Raw genomic sequence first — 18,389 nt, forward strand, 5'->3', positions numbered from 1 at the left:
ACAAAATAAACTACATATCTAAGACAGTTTGAAGGGATAATTTATTGTTATATTCATATGTATTTTGTTTTACTATTGTAGAAGAATCAAAGAATTAGAGCTACTTTTCCCTGCTTTCCATCAATCTCTCAACGTAGTATTAACACACAGGGTAACAGGGATAAATCGTGAAGACCTTACGCTTAGTGAAGCAAGCCAGGCACTGAAGAGCAATGGCATTACCTCACTGATTTGAAATAAGCAAATTGAGCAGACTCACAAGCTATGTCTGGAAGACAGATTTACAGGAGACAGAAAAGGAGTAGAGGGTTGTGAGCCAATGCCCACATGGACAAAATCGACACTAAGGTGGAAGGGTGCTGGTGGGTAGTGGGTGAGCATGGCAGCGGTGCAGCGATGTGACTGTGTTTGGCGGTGCTGGCCTGTGAGGGGGATGAGGTGGGCTGTTGGGTTGGACCATCCCTGGGACTGGGGGAGGGTCGGGGGAAGGGGCAGGTGAACTCTGGGGATTTGCAGGTCTGTGGCTAAAACTACAATGTTGGGAATGTTCTTTTGGCAAATATGGCAGGGGAGCATTCCTGGCTTAGGGTGTTGGGGTGGGGCACATGTGGGGCACGCCTCTATGGGACATGAAAGTGTTCATCTTGTCATAGTGTGTCATCTCAGTGGGTGGAGACCCACACAATACGCAAGAAATATTAATCTCCCATCCTGGGGAGTCTTGCAATGTTCTCAATTAGAGAGAGAAAAATCTCTCGAAAACACAGGCAGTGCCTAAATAAAGAAAATAGACCAATATATCAAGCCCTCAATATTATTGCAAGTAACTATGAACCCTATTCTTCAAAAAGTGACACTTAGTGGTTACCGTAAGTCCCAAGGAGAGGGGGAGGGAAGAATAGAATCGATGGAACATAGGGCATTCTTAGGGCATTAGAATTGCTCTGCGTGATCTCACAATAATGGATACAGGCCATTTTAAATTTTGTGAAAATCTATAAAAGTGCATGGTCCAAAATGTAAACCAGAATGTAAATCCATCAGTTGCTCTCCTACCCCCTTCACCATACACACACTCACACCCACCCACACACACAAGTAACCAAGACCTTACACCCCAGAAAGTTTGTGCTCTTCTTCCCAAGAAATTTTCTTTCAAAAGCCAGCGGGGTTGACAGGCATGGTTGCTCAGACACCCTCTGGGGTTTGGAGCATGGAGGTATCCAAAGAGGGTCGAGCCAGGAAGCAAATGTAGAGGTGGGGAAGGCGATGGAGGAGGGGCTCGGGCATCTGCCCCTACCCTGATACGCACTGGCCCCCAGGATGAGATATCAAGAGGAGCTGTTGAGTGAAGATCTGGGAAGACTGTGCCTCGGGCATCAAGTTCAAGGCTTCAGAACAAAATCACCATGCCCACCTGGAGGACACTGTGGACTGCAACTTCTCGATTACACAGAGGTCTTCCTACGATAGCTCTTGATGGCCTAACATCCAGGGACTCTTGTGCACTCTTCACCAAGGTAAGAGTCGTGCCTTCCCTTCCAATGGCTGTTCACAAACAGATTCAGTTTGGGTCTTTTAAAAAAATAGTGTCTGGAAAGCATCCAGAGCAGGGTCAGGCATGCATTAGGCACTCAACAACATGAGACCCCTGCTTTAGAGGTCACCCTTTGTGCTCGCTCTCCAGGCAACGGCCCATGGCCTGATCACACCCCACTGGCCTCCCAAGCTGCCCCCTCTCGGGCAATTCTCCTGGCACCTGTCCAGGAGGAGTGCGAGGGGTGCTGGTGGCAGGAGCTGGCCCTTCAAACCTCTGTCCCTCTCACCCCTGCAGCATCCCGGGGCTGCAGGAAATGGCACTCTGGTCCTGAGCACTGAAAATGGGAAGGTTTCCTCACTCTCCCCGCCTGAAAATGCAAGATATTCATTTGGGAGTCTTCACCCAGCTCTGAGACAAGGCTACACGTGGGCACGTCTCCTGGTTTGAGGCCAGGGAAAAGAGAAACAAAACTGGGACTACTGTCTTGAGGGCGCCTCAAAGTATCACTTAAGACACTCTACACAGAAGTTCTGTGGTTTGAACCGTCTCCCGCCTCCGTTTCTGCTTCCATGTTCCAGCTTTGAAAGGAACCTCCTCGGGGAGTCCCACCAGGGCCTGCTGTCCCCACATGCTGAGCATCAAGGCAGCAGCCTTGCGTTTGTGTGTGCATTTGTGTGTACATGCGCGCGCCTCTCCCTCTCCGTGCGGTGCCTGCTGATTATCCCGCCTGGCAAAGGAGGTGTAATAACAGGGTGGATGCACACACAATAGGGCCTGCCTGCCACAAGCAGCAAGTTCCTCGGAACCCAGTGGGATCCATTTGTGGGAAGAGCCACGGATAGGAATGGAGAAAGGTAGAGACGCTAACCTTCAGTTTGCAGATCCATCTGCTACATGCGGTAATTAAAGCTATTTTTAAAACTCTCTAAGTGTCAGTACTCCCTTTCCCCAGCATTCTTCTGTCAAAACTCTGTAAAGCGACAGTACATTTGTTGGGAACAATTGACTCGTGTCTGAAAACACAGAGCCTGAACCCACAGCAGTGGCAGGGGTCTGGCTGGGTGCCTCTGTCTGCAGGGGCTTTTAACTTGATTGCAGATCGAATCAGCACCTGGACCAGCTCCTAGAGCCTCGCCTAGCTAGCTCAAGGATGGAGGTACACCTGTTTCTCATCTGCTGCCACATCTCTGCCCTCCCCTCCCACCAGCCCCCCAATACTTACTCTGCTGCAGCCACACACGCCAGCCAGGTGCCCACACGGGGCTGTCACACCTGCTTTCGCCTCAGCCTGGAATAGTCTACCTCCGTGAAGATGCCCCGCCTCTCTCTTCCTCACCTCCTTCAGATCCACTTTCACACGTGACCTCATCGGAAAGGTCTTCCCCGGCCACCCTATGTAAGTGAGCACCCAAGCCTCACCCTCTCCTTCTTCTTTACATCATCTTATCATTCTTTGTAGCTTTTGCCACAATCCGTCAAATCCTACAGTTAATTATTGTCTGCTCATCACCTGCCTTATCCCACCGGACAAATGTGGACTGAGTGAGAGAATAAAGGTGATGTCCACATTCAGCCAAGGTGGAGGAACAGGAACCAGTCTTACTCTCCGAGTCTGAAACTATGAAAATCGTCCTCCATAAAATATAGGAAGCAATAGGTTTCAAGACCCTGGCCATCACACAGTGAAGGACAGTGGTCCCTGAGAGACAGGAAATGAGGTGGGCCTATGATGGCCCTAGCGTGTCCATGCCACAGTGCAGAGGTGGGAGGACTCCTGGGGAAGCCAGGGGGCTACCTCAGTGAAGGACACGGAGCCGAGCGGCTGGGAAGACCAAGGCAGCTGAGGCTCACCAGACAGAGCACCAGAGAGGAGAGGGCTGCAGAGAGAAATAAATCTACTCATTTTCAGAGGGTACTTCCCACAGTTCATGTAAGGAAACCACCTGAGGCCAGAGAAAGAACCAACTGAAAGGATTCAAGCAATCAGTATCTAGCACTCATGCAGAGCCAGGAAATGTGCCTCTTCTCACCAGCTTGATTGGAAAACACCATAATTCACGGGCAATGGATAAAATAGTTGGGAAGGCTAGCCTCAGCTGTATGGGATAATTAGCCCTAGAGTGGGTACTGCTCCAGGTCCGTCTAACAAATCATAAAAGCAAAAACCTAAAAGGATCAAACTGTCTGCAAGTACCTTAAGTGCATCCTAGAGAAAATGCTCTAGAATATCTATAGGGATGCAAAAATATCCAACACCCAACAAGGTAAAATTCAAAATGTCTGGAATTCAATCAAAGATTTCCAGGCATTCAAAAACCAGGAAATAATGAGCTAAACAAGAGGAGAAAATCAATCAATCAAACCTTACCCAGAAGTAAAATAGTTGTTAGAATTAGGAGACAAAGATATTAAAGCAGTTAAGACAACTGTATTCTATATACACAAAAAGGAAAGTAGACTATAGAAGATATAAAAAAGATCCAAGTCAAACCTTTAGTGTGAAGTTTATAATTTCTGAGATGAAAAATAAAATGGATGGGATTAAAGGCAGACTAGATATTGCAGAAGAAAAGAAATATGAAACTGAAGAAATAAAAATAAAAACTATGCAAAATAAAACACAGAGAAGAAAAAAGAAAAAGAAAAAAAGCATCGGTGAAATGTGGGGCAATTCCAAGCAGTAATTGGAACCCACAGAAAATATTTGAAGAAATAATAGAAATGTTTCATTTTTTGAAGAAATAATGGGTGAAAAAATTTGGTGAAGACAATAAACCCACAAATCTAGGAATCTCAACCATCTCCAAGCCCAAGAAATATGAGGAAAACAGCATCAAGTCACATCATAAGCAAATTTATCAAAACCAGAGAGAAAGAGAAAAATCTTAAAAGCAGCCAGAGATAAAAGATATGTTATATACAGGAAAACAAGAATAGAACGACTACAGTTTATAGTTTCTTGTCAGAAACAGTTTGAGTGGGGAAGACAATAGAGCAGCATTTTTAAAGTACTAAAAGTAAAAAAACTGCCAACCTAGAATCCTATATGTAGTGAAAAAGTCTTTTAACAATGAAGGTAAAATAAAGTCATTTTCCAGACCTGCAAAAACTGAAAGAAATCAAAAGCTAGAAGAATTAATCACTGGCTGACTTGCACCATCAGAAAGGTTACAGAAGTCCTTCAGGCAGAAGGAAAACAATACCAGATGGAAGTACGGATCAACACAAAGAACAAAGAACACCACAAACAACTTCAGAGGGAAGTACAAATTATTTTTTCTTACTATTTAAGTATCTTTACAATATAATTGACTGTTTAAACAAACATAATAGCCATGTATTGTAGTTCTGACATCTGTAAAATAATATTTATAATAACATCAGCACAAAGGCCTAGACGGGAGAAACAGAAGTAACTATGGTAAGTCTTATATGTGAAGCAACATTAGCACTTGAAAGTGGACTCTGATGAAGGAAAGATATGTCCTAAAGCAGCCACCAAAATTTTTAAATAGTTATAGTTAATAAGCCAACAAAGGAGTTAAAATGGAATCATATAAATTCTCAATTCAACCAAAAGTAGTCAAAAGAAAAGAGGAAAAAGGCTTCAGTGGGGATGAATCAAATAGAAAACAAGCAACAAGATGGTACGCTTAAAACTTAACCATATCAATAATCAATGTAAACATAAGTGGCCTAAGTATTCCAGTTAAAGGGCAAAGATTGTCATAACAAATAAAAAGCAAGACTCAAGTATATGCTGCTCATAGGAAACACACTTTAAACAGAAAGAAACAAATAAGTTAAAAGCAAAAGGATGTAAATACATATATTATGCTAACAATAGCCAAAAGAAATCTGGGATGGTTGTATTAACGTCAGATAAAGTGTCTTCCAGAGCAGATAGCATTGCCAAAGATTTTAAAGTTATTTAATAAGTGTAAAGAGTCAATCAAAGGCACATAAAAATCCTAAACCTTTATACCCCTTATAACAAGAACTTCAAAATAAATTAAGCAAAAACTGACATAACTGAAGGAGAAATAGACAAAGTTGAAGGTTTCAATACCCCTTTCTCAATAATTGATAAAGTAGACAGATAATCAGCAACGTATAGAAGATGAAAAATATTATCAACCAATTTGACTGACATTTCTAGAGCATTCCAAACAACAGCAGACAGCACATCCTTTCTAAATCCCCATGAAACATTGACCTAGAAAAACCATATTCTAGAATATCAAACAAGGTTCAATATATCTGGATTCAAACAACACATGCTATATTATCTGACTTCTGTGGAAATAATTAGAAATCGATAGCAGAAAGATTTCTGCAAAATCTAAACGATACACTTGTAAACAACCTATGTGTCAAAAAAGAAATCAAAAGGGAATAAAGATGGAATGTTTAACCAAATAATATTGAAAACACAGTGGGAAATCACTTAGGGTAATTTTCCAGCATGGAAGAAAGGAAAGGTCTCAAATCAATGATCTCACCTTAACCCATAAGGAACTAGAAAAAGAGCAAATTAAAGCCCCAGTATGCAGAAGAAAATAAATTATGAAGAAAAAAGCAGAAATCAATTAAATAGGAAATAGAGAAACAATAGAGAAAAGCAATGCAACCAAAAGCTGGTCCTTTGAGAAGATCTATAAAATTGATAACCTCTAGCCTATATCTCAAAACTTTATCCTTATAAATTTGACAACTTAGATAAAATGGAAAAATTCCTTAAAAGACACAAAGTACCTAAGTTCCCTCCAGAGCAAATAGATAACTTGAAAAGTCTTGTATTTATTAAAGAAATTAATGTGCAGTTTAAAACCTTCCCACAAAGAAAACTCTAGGCCCAGATGGCTGCACTGGTGAATTCTATCAAACACTGAAGGAAGGCATAATACAGCTCATTCCAGAAAATTGAAAATGAACAAATACTTTCCAAACGCATTCTACAAGGCCAGCCATCCCCTGGCACTTAAACCAGGGAAAGACATTAAAAGAAAGGAAAAACCAAAGACAAATCCCTTGTGAACAAAAAAGCAAAAACATTAACTAAAATTTAGCAAATAAAATCCAATACCATATAGAAAGGCCAATACAGCAGAGCAAATCGGTTTTATCCCAGGGATGCAGAGTTGATTTAACATTAGAAAAATCAAAGTAATTCACCATATTAACAAACAAAATGAACAAAAACCATGTCATCATCTCAAAAGTTGCAGAAAACCATTTGACAAAATCTAAACACAATTCCCGATAAAACCTCTTACTGAATGGGAATAGAAGAGAACTTCCTCAACCTAAGAGCAGGCATCTATTAAAATTATAGCTAACTTCATGCTTAATGATTGCTAATATCAGGAACAAGAAAAGGATGTCTGCTTTCATTATTTATATGCCACAATGTACTAGATGGCCTAGTCAGCATAATTAGGCAAAAAGGAAGAAAAAAAACATCATCCAGATTGGAAACAAAGAGGTAAAACTGCTTTTATTCTCAAATGACATGAAATTCAATGTAGAAAATCTAATGGAATAAAAAATAAACCTTACTAGAATTAATAAGTGAGTTCAGTAAAGTTTCAGGATACAAGCTCAATACAGAAAAATCGATTTATTTCCACAGAATACCAAGGGAAAATGGAAATTGAATTTTAAAAATCAGAAATTATGGAAGACCTAAATAATTGCAGAGATACACCTTATGCATGGGTGGGAAGACTCAATTTTGTTAAGATGTCATTTCTCCCCAAATTGGTCTGTGGATTCAATGCAATCCCAAATAAAAACCCCAGTCACCTTTTTGTATAAATTGACAAGCTGACCCTAAAATTTATACGAAAATTCCAAGGATTTAGAACAGCCAAAACAACTTTACAAACAAATAATATAAAGGTGGAGGACTAACAGAATCTGATTTCAAAATCTACTATAAAATTACAGTAACTGAAGTGTGGGACTGACATGTGGATAGGAAAACAGATCAATGTAAAATAATAAAGAATTCAGAAACAGACCCACACATAACTAGACAACTGATTTTTAACTAAAGTGCAAAGGCAGGTCAGTGGAGAAATGTTACTCTTTTCAAAACATGTAGTGGGAAAAATGGATATTCATAAGCAAAGAAAGTCTTCAATTTGTACCTTCACACCATATACAAAAATTAACTGAAAATGGATAACAGATCTAAATGCAAAACTAAAACTACAAAACTTCTGGAGGAAAACAGGAGAAAATCTTTGTGACCTTGGATTAGATCCTAAAGCGCAAGCAACAAAAGAAAAAAATGATAAATTGGACTTCAAAATTAAAAAGATCTCCTCTGCAAAGGACAAGACAGAATAAAGAGAATGAAAAAACAAGCCACAGACTGAGAGAAAATGTTTGCAAATCATATACTTGGCAAACGACTTGTATCCAGAATATACCTGTATCTCAAAACTCAATGATAAGCAAACATACAATCCAATTTAAAAATTGGGCAAAAGATTTAAACAGACTCTTCACCAAAGAAGACTATTAGGTACTGATGGCAAAGAAGCATGTTAAAAGACGCTCAGCACCATTAGTCAATTGGGTCAATGTAAATTAAAATCACCATGAGGTAGTGCTGCACACCCACTACAATGACTGAAATCAACGAGGTTGAACTTAGCGAGCGCTGGTGGGGTCGTGGAGCAACTGGAACTCTCCCATGGTGGCAGTTTCTTTAAAAGTTAAACACACATCTACCATTTGACCCTAAGTATGCACCCAACAGAAGTAAATGCATATGTCTGTACAAAGACTTATATGCACGTGTTCATAGCAGATTTATTTGCAATAGCCAAAAAACCAGAAGCAACCCAACGTCCATCATCAAGGGAGCAGAAAAGTAGTGGGTGACGTAACCCCACAATTGAGCACTGCTCAGCAACATAAAGGAAGGAACATTTGACATACATTACAACATAGATGAATCTCAAAGTAATTAAGCTGCATGAAGCACCAGACCAAAAAAAAGAAAAAAACCCATAAAGACAAAGAGCACATACAGCATGATTCCTTTTACATAAAATTCTAGAAAAGGTAAACACGCTAGAGTGACAGGAAGAGATCGCTGGTTTCTAGGGACAGGGAGTGGTAAAGGAGCTGACAAAGGGGCAGAAGGAGATTTTTGGGGCAATGGACATGTTGATTTTCTTCATTGCCATCAGGATGGTTTCCTAGCATATGCTTCTGCCAAACTTATCAAATTGTACACTTTTAAAATTTGCAGTTTATTGTATGTCAATGAAGTCTCGATAAAGCTGCAGTTCAAACCCCGGGCCTCCGTGACCCGTGTGGAGCTGGCCCATGCGCAGTGCTGATGCATTCAAGGAGTGCCGTGCCACGCAGGGGTGTCCCCACATAGGGGAGCCCCACATGCAAGGAGGGCGCCCCGAAAGGAGAGCTGCCCAGCGCAAAAAGAAAGTGCAGCCTGCCCAGGAATGGCGCCGCACACACAGAGAGCTGACACAACAAGATGATGCAACAAGAGAGACACAGATTGCCGTGCTGCTGCCAACAACAGAAGTGGACAAAGAAGACACAGCAAATAGACACAGAGAACAGACAACTGGGGTGGGGGGAAAGGGGAGAGAAATAAACAAATCTTTAAAAAAAAAAAGAGAAAATGAGGCTTTAAAAACAGTGGCTGGCTGAGTGCAGGGTCTGATCAATGGCGACTCCAGTCTCTGCATCCACAGAGGAAGGGAATGTGTGGCTCCTGCCCTCCAGGACCCCTCCGTGGGGCTGGGGAGAGCCACAAGTGAATAAGTGCTCTAGGTGCTACTAATTTAAATTTGTAGGCCAGGAATACTAGCAAGACTTAATAGTCAAAGAGAACTGGAACATCCAAAATGCAAAGGAGAAAAATATGCAGTGTGTCCCCACTCTCCCTTTCTCCGTGTCCTAATGGAGACCTCTGGAAGCTCTGATTCTGGGCTCACACCATGGCCTTTTTCCTCGGTTTCCTCCGAGTATCAGCACATGCGTGCTGACAAGCGGGCACACACACAGGATATGTGCCGGATCCCATTTGCATTCCTTTTAAGTCCATGTGCACTGGGTTGGGGACGGAGTGAGTTTCTGGGGTGCCGTGCTCTGGGCTGTTGGGAGCATCACCTCTGGACTGGTCTAGCCTGACATGGGGGGCTGCTCACAGGGAACCTGGTAGAAAGTGGGGGGAGTGACAAGATGCAGGTGGGGGCCGAGGGATGGGAAGAGGAGCTCTCTCAGGCCGAGGGGCCTGGAGGAGCCTGTGCTGGGGCGGCGGGGAGCTCCTTGGGAAAGGTCAGAGCAGGGGGGGCAGGACCGGAGAGCAGACTGTGGGCAGCCGCCACGCAGCCCACGTGTCCCACAGAGGAGCTGAGCTGTCCCGTGGGCCCTGCCACTCCACCACCTGCCAGCACCCCGTCCCAGCGCGGAGAGGAGCGGGTGATGAGACAGGCAGATGGACGGGTACGAAAACGAGGGCGCACGACGGGCCGCTGAGCACGGCCTCCTCCTGGGAAGGGCACAGCTCACCTTTAGGACCAGCCACACCTGAGGACACCCCTGGACTTGCCACTGAACTGAGTTACCCGTCCTCTTTTGACCCCAGAATCCTATTCCACGAAGTACCTACTAAGGAGCAGAACAAGAGTCCCCGAGAATACAATTCGGGGAAGCCTGGCGGGGCTCCCCCAGCCCTCCCCCCTGGCCTCCTCTCCACCTGCCGCTGACCTATTCCAGGGCAGAGGGGAGCCCCGGTATGCCTCAGAGGAAGAGTGCTGCCCTGTGGGGCTCGTGATGCGGGAGCAGGAAAGGGGGTGCAGTGGACCAGGGGTGCTGCAGCTGCAGCTCCTGGAGCAGGGTCCCAGCTCTGCGTGGTGCTGAGCATCTTCTACCTCCACGTGCAGGTACACAGAGACGCAGAGGCAAGGCGAGCAGCGGGAGGCTTAACCCAGCAGGCCGCTGGGTGTGGGCCCGCGTGCTGCTAGCCAGGGAGCCCGGCAGAGCGAGCTCAGGGTCCAGGGACCCAGGCATGCTTGTCTACCCCCAGCCCAGCCTGGCCCGGGGGAGGAGTGCAAGATGGCACGGGGAGATCTCTGATGGAGAAGTCTGGACGACCTTTGGGCAGAGGCGATGCTTAGCAGACCCCTGCGGGAACGGTAAAAATCCTTGACAATCAGAGACACAGCAGCGGCAGCGAGCAGAAGGGGGAGTTCCCACAAATGTGGGAAACGAAGCCACTGACCCCCAGGAAGAGGACTGTGAGAAGGGTGCAGGAAGTTCAGGGTGGCCCCGCGGGGGGCCCTGCGCAGCGCGCTCTCGGGGCTTTCCTCCATCGTCAGCAGGAGTCGCCAGGGGGCTGGGGGTGCTGGCCGTGGAGACTGGGAGCATGGGGTGCAAACCAGGTTTGGGAGGGCGATGAGTTCAGAGACACCCTGAGCTTGAGGTGGCCACAGGCTTGCGAGCGGCCACGTCACCAAGGACCTGGGTCTAGCGCCTGGATCGGTGGAGGGTTCCAGAAGGGCACGGGACGAGGTGTCGCCCCGTACACAGGTAGTGGGGGCGGGGTGAGGAGGGACCTGCCGGCTGTCACCCCCTTAGAGCCCCCTCCCCAGCCCTCCTGGCCCAGCCTCACTCCCTGAGAAGCCTGGAGAGCTGGGTGACGCAGGCGCTTCTGCAGGGCGTCTTGAGTGTCTTAAACCTCTTCCGTGAAAGGACGTCTGGGTGCCAAGTCCAGGAGAACTAGTCAGGCAAGGAGAGCTGCCCAGCCCCACGCGGTGCCCTTTGGGTACCCAGCACAGTCGGTTCTGGAAGACGCTGGGACTCATATCACAGTGTCCATAAAAGTTTCCCACAGAAAGTTACCAAGAGGTCAGACCACAAGGCCAAGTGTCTCCTGCCTGTGCACAGAGCCTCCTGGACACCTGCTCTCAGGACACCTGCGGGGCCGAGGTGGCACTGGACCAGGCAGAGCTCCCAAGCAGGGAAGCCGCCCCACCTGGGACCTGCTGGAGGCCGCGTGGTGAGGAAGAGGGCCACCCAGTGGGTTCTGGAAGCCACACAACCCTCCAGAGTCAAGTCTCGCTGGCCGTGGACGGGCGGCTTCCGAACGACCCCGAGCGAGCCCCTGCACCCCAGAGCCCCAGGAATTCGTGGTGGCCTGTGTCTTGCCCCTGAGACAGTCGGGCGAGTGCTCCTCAGCGCAATTTATTTTCATCTCATACACACTGACCTGCCTTGACTGAGATCTCCTTAAGAAACCGCTCCTCCCGTGGGGCATCGAGGACGCAGTGATGAGCTGGACTCTGGCCGTGCCCTCAAGGGACTCAGGGTTTAGAGGCCACCATCACCCAGGGTACATTTTGCTTTTCGTGGTTCTTTCGAATCCCCCACATTCCTCCAAGCTAAAGTGTAATTTAATCAATCAATGAAAGTAGTTGACACCTGTGTTAGCCAAAGGGGTGCTGATGCAAAACACCAGAAATGGATTTTCATAAAGGGTATTTATTTGGGGTAGGAGCTTACAGATACCAGGCCATAAGCATAAGTGACTTCCCTCACCAAAGTCTGCTTTCACATGTTGGAGCACGATGGCTGCCGACATCCGCCAGGGTTCAGGATTCCCCGGGCTCCTCTCTCCCCAGGGCTGGTGCCTCTCCAGGCTCCACATTCTGCTCTTTCCACAAGGCCAGCTGTAAACCATCAGGTGAACGGCTCATCTCTCTTCCCAGGGCCTCTGCCATGTCTGATGGAGCCTTCTCTCTTTCCTCACGTATCTGCTTCTCTGTGTGTTTACTTCCCATTCTCCAGGACCAGAACCCTACCCTTCTCCTCTGCCACGTCGTTTTCTCTGTGTGTCCATTCACCAGGGACGGGCCTCAACGTCTTACTGACTGGCCTAATCAAAGCCTTAATCATTATTTAATCAAGTAAAAGTGAAACCTCTGAATCCAACACAATCTAAGGGTATCCCCAGCCCAGAGGAACAGACCAGTTTACAAGCATAATCAGTATTTCTTTTGGGAATTTATCAATAATATTAAACAGCCACAGCACCCAACAGCACCTCTGCTTGCCGGTGTCCCCGCAGCGGAGCTCTGAGACCGAGAGGAACCTTCAGTGAGAGTCACCGGAATCCCAGCCCTGTCTCTGCCTCCAATTACCGCTTTTCCAAATAAAACAGGCCGGGAAGAGTCAGCACCCATGTTCCCTGGTGAGGAGCTAGTCGTCTTAAGTAAACCACTTCATCAAGAAAGCAAGCAGAGCCCTGTGCCCTGGGAATGTTTATCTTTACGACAGGAAAATACATTAAGCAAGAAGGGAAAACAAGAGGACGGAGCCTGTAAAGAATGGGGGATTTTTCACAGGCCAGGGAAGAGCCCGCACCTGGGCCAAAGAGACGCACACCTGAGCTGGTGCGAGGAGCTGCACACACCTCCTCCAGACACGAGGAGTGCAGTTTCAGGAAGCGGCTGAATCCGAGAGGCCCCCCAATCCCTGCCCCGGCCCTGATTCTTTTTTTTTTCTCCCATTGTTTTGCCCTGGCTGTCACATAGGACAAACAGAAGGGCCACTGGGCAATTACGTGACCACGGCTCTCCACACGGACAGCTTAAAAGCATTGCAGAGCCCACAGAGCTTTGCAGATGGCATGGCAATAAGAGTGACAGGAGCCTTTCGTCTCTGGCCCACACTGTAGCAGGGAACATTAGCCCTGAATACGGCTGGCTTCTGAGGGTACGTCTGCGTCGCATTTCAGGGGCACCGAAGCTGCCCTGGGGCTTGGGGGGGGCCAGGCTTGACAAGGGCCCCATCCTTGGATTAGACTTCAAGAGTGTCCACGAGCTGGCTCCGAGGCCAACCCACGAGTGGCGTGTCACTGTCACATCCAAGCCTTGATGACTCACCGTAAGGAATCGGACAGACCTCGAGGCCAGCGGGGCTCCGAGCCGCCGGAAGGGAAGGGCTGGGCCTTGGAGGCAGCCAGTCGGGGGCTGGAGTCGGAGGCGCCACCGTTTAACACAGGTGCATGGCCTCGGGCAGTGGATAACCTCTCGAGCCTCCGCTTCGCTCCTGGAGACACCTGCCACACAAGGCTACGGGCGAGGACTGAGGGAGGTGACAATGTAAAGGACGCCGATGAGGGCTCGGCATGCAGTACGGGTCAAGGAATGCCGGCACTTTTCCCTGGCTCTCGAGAGGACGGCTCTCCTCCCGGCCAAGGAAGCGTAGACCGGGAGGACCTGCGCTTCCACCTCTCCTGGGGATTGGTCCCGGGACGGAGGGCACCGCCAGGCGGGCCATGCCCTGCTGACGCGACGAGGCACGGCCATCCTCTCGAGAGGACCTGCCCCCTGGCGACCTCCCACCTGGGGCCGTGCCTGGCCCGGCGATGCCTGCGCGCACTGCCGGCGTGGGGCTGCCCCGGGTGCCGCCCCTGACCCCCTGATGGGGGAGGGCTTCAGGGGGACAAAGAGAGGCCCTGCAGGGAGGGCAGGAGGCAGGGAGAGGAAGGAAACAAACATAAAGACGGCGCGCTGGCCTGAAGATGGACAGCAGGAACCATCAGCGCTCTACTTTGGGGGGCACCCCGAGGGTGGACCCAGCTGCAGCCACCTGCCCCGGGGGACACGCACAGAAGCCGTCCTTCCTCTGGAGACTGGACTGTGGAGCCCAGGAAGCAAGCTGCCGAGGACCCAGCAGCCAAACCTCAGAGGCTCAGCGGGGCCTCCTGCCGGCTCCAGAGGACGGGAAGGCTGCCGGGTCCCCTCCATTAATTATCAGGACAAACGGCGGGTTCCAGCCCGCGTCCCCGCCTGGCCCATGCAGATATGGAGCTAATAAGACGGGAATTTATGGAGGAAAGCTGTGCAAAGTGGACCTTGCAAGCAGTTACTATCTGCTACTATCTGCACACTTATTAAAAGAAACCACCCACAACCATTCCAGCCATATTAGCACTGAGCTAATGAAGAAACACACATCATAAATGAATAAATTACCCACGTAATAAACCTTGCATCTTCCAGAATGACGCCGCTAGAGATTGATCCGCTCATTTAGGCGCAGCTGAAGGCCTCGGCCCTGATGGAAACGGGCTCCGGCGAGACGCATCCCAGCGCGGGCTCTCGGTTTCCAGGGCCCAGGGGTCGGAGAGGCTGCCCGGGTCGGCGCCTCTTGAGGACGGCCCGGGCTGTGCTGCAGGCGGCTCTGCAGTTGGGAGGAGGCGCAGAGGTTCCTTCCAGGCCACGGGCAAGCGGGTATAGTTGGAACCAGGCGACTGGGCCCCAGCGACACCAAGGCGGCCCCGTTCCTCGCCTGGGGCAGCCAGTGGCCTGGCCAGTGGGGGCAGGGACCTGGCAGGTGCACCTTTCAAAGGCCCAGCCTGAGCAGCCCTCGGCTGGCCATGCAGGCTGTGCGTGGACACACGCCGGCGCACACGCAGGCACCCACACAGCCTCGACCTCCTGCGTGGGACGCGGCCTCCCTCCCGCCCCACACCCTGTGCTGACCTTCACCTGTCCGCCCCCGAGCCCTGGCTGCCTTGGCACGCAGACTGCCTCACTTACCCCACACGCCCATTGCCTGAGGCCCCCTGCCCCTGCCCGGTGACGTCCCTGTGGACGCGGGTCCGGAGTCTCCTCCTGGACCGCACCTGCCCCAGGTAAGCCCCTCGCCCAGGTAGCCCAGCTCCCCGACCTCGGCAGGGTGGAGCCCTGGGAGTCAGCCAGCCCCTCACTCGCCCTCCCCAGGCCGAGGCTCTTACCTCATTCACAAAGACCCAGTGGCTGTCCTTGGAAGCCAGGTTGGTCTCCACGGCCTGCGGAGAGAGAGAGAAGGAGCGTGAGCTCAGGAGCAGGCCAGCAGCTGCAGACGCGTGCGACGGCGCCGAGACAGGCTTTTATGAGCATGCATCTCGGAGAACTTTCTCCTCGCAAGGCAAGGCGTCCCCCGGGCCTGCCCTGGCTGCTCGGCCTTTGAGCACAGACATCCGACGGCCGGCCGTTCCCCAGCTCTCATCATCCGGGGCCAAGCTCAGAAGCCCAGTTCCTGCAGGCCTCACGGGCCCCCCAGGGGCGGGCAGACCCCTTCCCTGGAGCAGCCTGCGAAGGTCCTTTTGGAGGGAGAGCTCATCATTGCTGGAGGCTAGAGAATCTGGAACTGGAAGGACGGATTTATGGTGGTTTGACCGGCCAAGATGAATGATGCTCAGGACGGTGGAGGCTGACGGTGGGGAAGGGCGGTGGCCTTTGGGGAAGGGTGGTGGCCTTCAGTTCTCTGGGACCAGCCTGCTGGGCACTGGGCTCCCCCGGCCAGTGAGTCCGCTGCCACCGCTCCCCCCTGCAGACTGTCGGGTGCCGTGCGGCTCTCACCATATTGTGCTAGAATCGCCAGCGCGCACTCAGTGTTTACCGCCACCTCCGCCAGCAGGTGGCTGGAGCTCAGGGCCCTTGCTCAGTCACAGTGGGGTCCCAGACACTTTCAGGAGCTCAGTCGCTGCCGCTGATGGAGGGATGAAGTGCTGCAGCCCACAGGAGATGGGGCTGCTTATGTATCTCGGTTTTTTGTTATTATTTTGTTTAACGAATGCTTTACCCTCCTTCAACTGGAAAGACAGCAGATGGAAAGAAACAGAAAGGACTAGTTCTGAGCATGCCGTGTAAGAATCCTCACTGAAGTTGCCCCAAGCGCGTGCTGAGTGCCAGGCCCTGTGCCAGCCCATTACAAGCCTGGGACAGAGCTACTGGGTTCTAGTCCTCTTGTTATGTTTGCATCTTTGCGATGTAATTTTTTTCCCTCTTTTTATTTGGAAAAAAATTTTTAAAAAGAAGTGTTCAAAATCATCCCATCACCCTGCCCCATTTAAAAAGTGGTGGAAAGACCCCTGTGATGACGCAGGCTCTGAGATGGTGCCAAGCCTTGGGCAGGGACAAAAGGGGATGGATGTCTGGGCTGCGATGGAAATGCCCCCGCCTCCCCATCATTTAACTGCTCTGGTCTCGGTTGGCTTGCTCATCTGTAATGTGCCGAGAACACTTGCCCTTTCCTGTCTGCCACGGTAGGTAACGTATCTTAAGTCCTTGGACACACAATCCAAGCCCGTCCCAAGAGGCAGAGTGGAGGAGCTGGCTCTTCCGGCCCTTTATGGCTTCTCTCCTCATTGTACATTCTAGCTCGGGCCCTGGGAGTCTTCTCTGGCCACCCAAGTCTTCCCGTTCTCCTGAGGACCACCACCACGAAGGCCCTCTTCCAGGACAGGGTGTGGGTCTAGGCAGGCCTTGGCCACTCCCTTCCCCTTCCTCAGAACAGGGCTCCAGGTGCTCTCTTCCTTGACCTCCAAGGAAGGAGGCGCCTGGAGATGCCAAGCCACGTGCCTGGGTATCCCACGGGGCCGTGCCCCGAAGACCCCTCCCACGCCATCCCACAGACTCGGAGACCCTCTGCAGAGGCCCTGGGAGGCCTGCGAGCTGCTGGCCTCTGAGGACACCTCGTGTGGCAGGATGGGGCAGCGGGGCTCTCTGAGACCTCTCTGGTCTCAACAGGGGAGGGAGAGGAGGAGAGACCAGAGGACAGAGCCCACCCCACGGCATGCCGCTGGGCCCGTCAGCATCTTCCCCCCGCCCACGTGAGGGACAAGGATGGTGCGCTGACCAAATGTGCCCCGATACGGAGCCGGGGGCTGCCGTAACGCCGAGGGACAGGAAGGGCCGAGGAGGCGGGCTGGCTGGACCCTGCCTGAGGACAGCGGTTCAGCCAGGGTGAGTGCGAGTCCTCCCAGGGGCTCCCCGAGCAGCAGGGCAAACGGGAAGACCACTGGGCAGCTCCACGTGGGCAAGGCCCCTGGACGGCCTCGGGGTGGGCAGGCCGCTCCGCCCCCTGGGGCTGACCTTCCTGGGCCACCCCGCGGAGATGGACACGGCAGGCCCGGGTCCGGGGTGGGACAGGGAACGGCGGCAGGCGAGTGGCCGGGGATGCCGAGCGCCTGGAAGAACGGCCACGTGCCGAGGAGACGGGAGTCGCTGCGGGCAGCTGCTCGAACCCCAGGGCTGCTCGCCCCGCGCGGGTCATTTCGCCGCTCCCCACCTGTGTCCACCCCCGAAAGGCGTCCGAGCACCAGCAGGCTGGCTGGCCCTGCCCGCGTCCTCTCCGGCCCCAGCAGGACCCGGCAGGACCTCTGCGCAGGGGCTCCAGGGTGCGTCCACTCCATCCAGCCAACGCCTACCCTTCCTGCAGGCGGTACGACCCTGCCTGGGCCCCCTTAACCAAGGACTGTGGGTGCCAGGCATCTGAACGCCAGCTGCCTCGGCCGGCCCTGACGGGCTGCTCTGAGCTTGAGCTCAACTGTCTCCAGAATTCCTCTCCCAGTGACCTTGCTCGCTAGCTCCCCCTTGCCAGGCTTCCTCTGCCTCCCTGCTCTGCTCCCAAGTCCTCGGCTGTTTTCCTCCCTCCCTCCTCCCTCCTTTTTTCCTTCCTCCCTCCCTCCTCCGTCTCTTTCTCTTTTTCTCCCTCCCTCTTCCTCTCTGTCTCTTTCTCTCTCTCTTTTCCTGCCTGCCTGCCTGCCTTCCCATTCGCACTGGCAACACATCTTCATAAATCATTCCTGGCACAAGCCCTCCTCTCACAGTCCACTTCTGTGGCCTAAGACAGATACGCACTCTGTGGGGGTTGGTGGGAATTAAATGAAAGTACATGCCAGTCCAGTAAGGGGCTCTCTGGAGAGGACAAATTCACTCGGAGGTCCTCACCGTTTGCCCCACTCGTGTCTCCGATGGTATCTCTTGAATTTTAGGTAATTACCGTCCCTCGTTCATTCCTTCCTTCCCTT

General features: G+C 50.7%; 1 protein-coding gene across 1 annotated transcript in view; it reads right to left on the bottom strand.

Moving 5' to 3' along the window:
• Window positions 1-18,389, bottom strand: part of GRID1 (glutamate ionotropic receptor delta type subunit 1) — a 688,202-nt gene that overhangs the window by 250,362 nt on the left and 419,451 nt on the right. Inside the window, exon 5 of the mRNA XM_058299400.2 lies at window positions 15,330-15,383. Coding sequence (XP_058155383.1) covers window positions 15,330-15,383 — 54 coding nt within the window. The remainder of the gene's footprint in view (window positions 1-15,329; window positions 15,384-18,389) is intronic.

This window comes from Dasypus novemcinctus, chromosome 6 (assembly GCF_030445035.2).
Source record: "Dasypus novemcinctus isolate mDasNov1 chromosome 6, mDasNov1.1.hap2, whole genome shotgun sequence".
Taxonomy (NCBI): domain Eukaryota; kingdom Metazoa; phylum Chordata; class Mammalia; order Cingulata; family Dasypodidae; genus Dasypus; species Dasypus novemcinctus.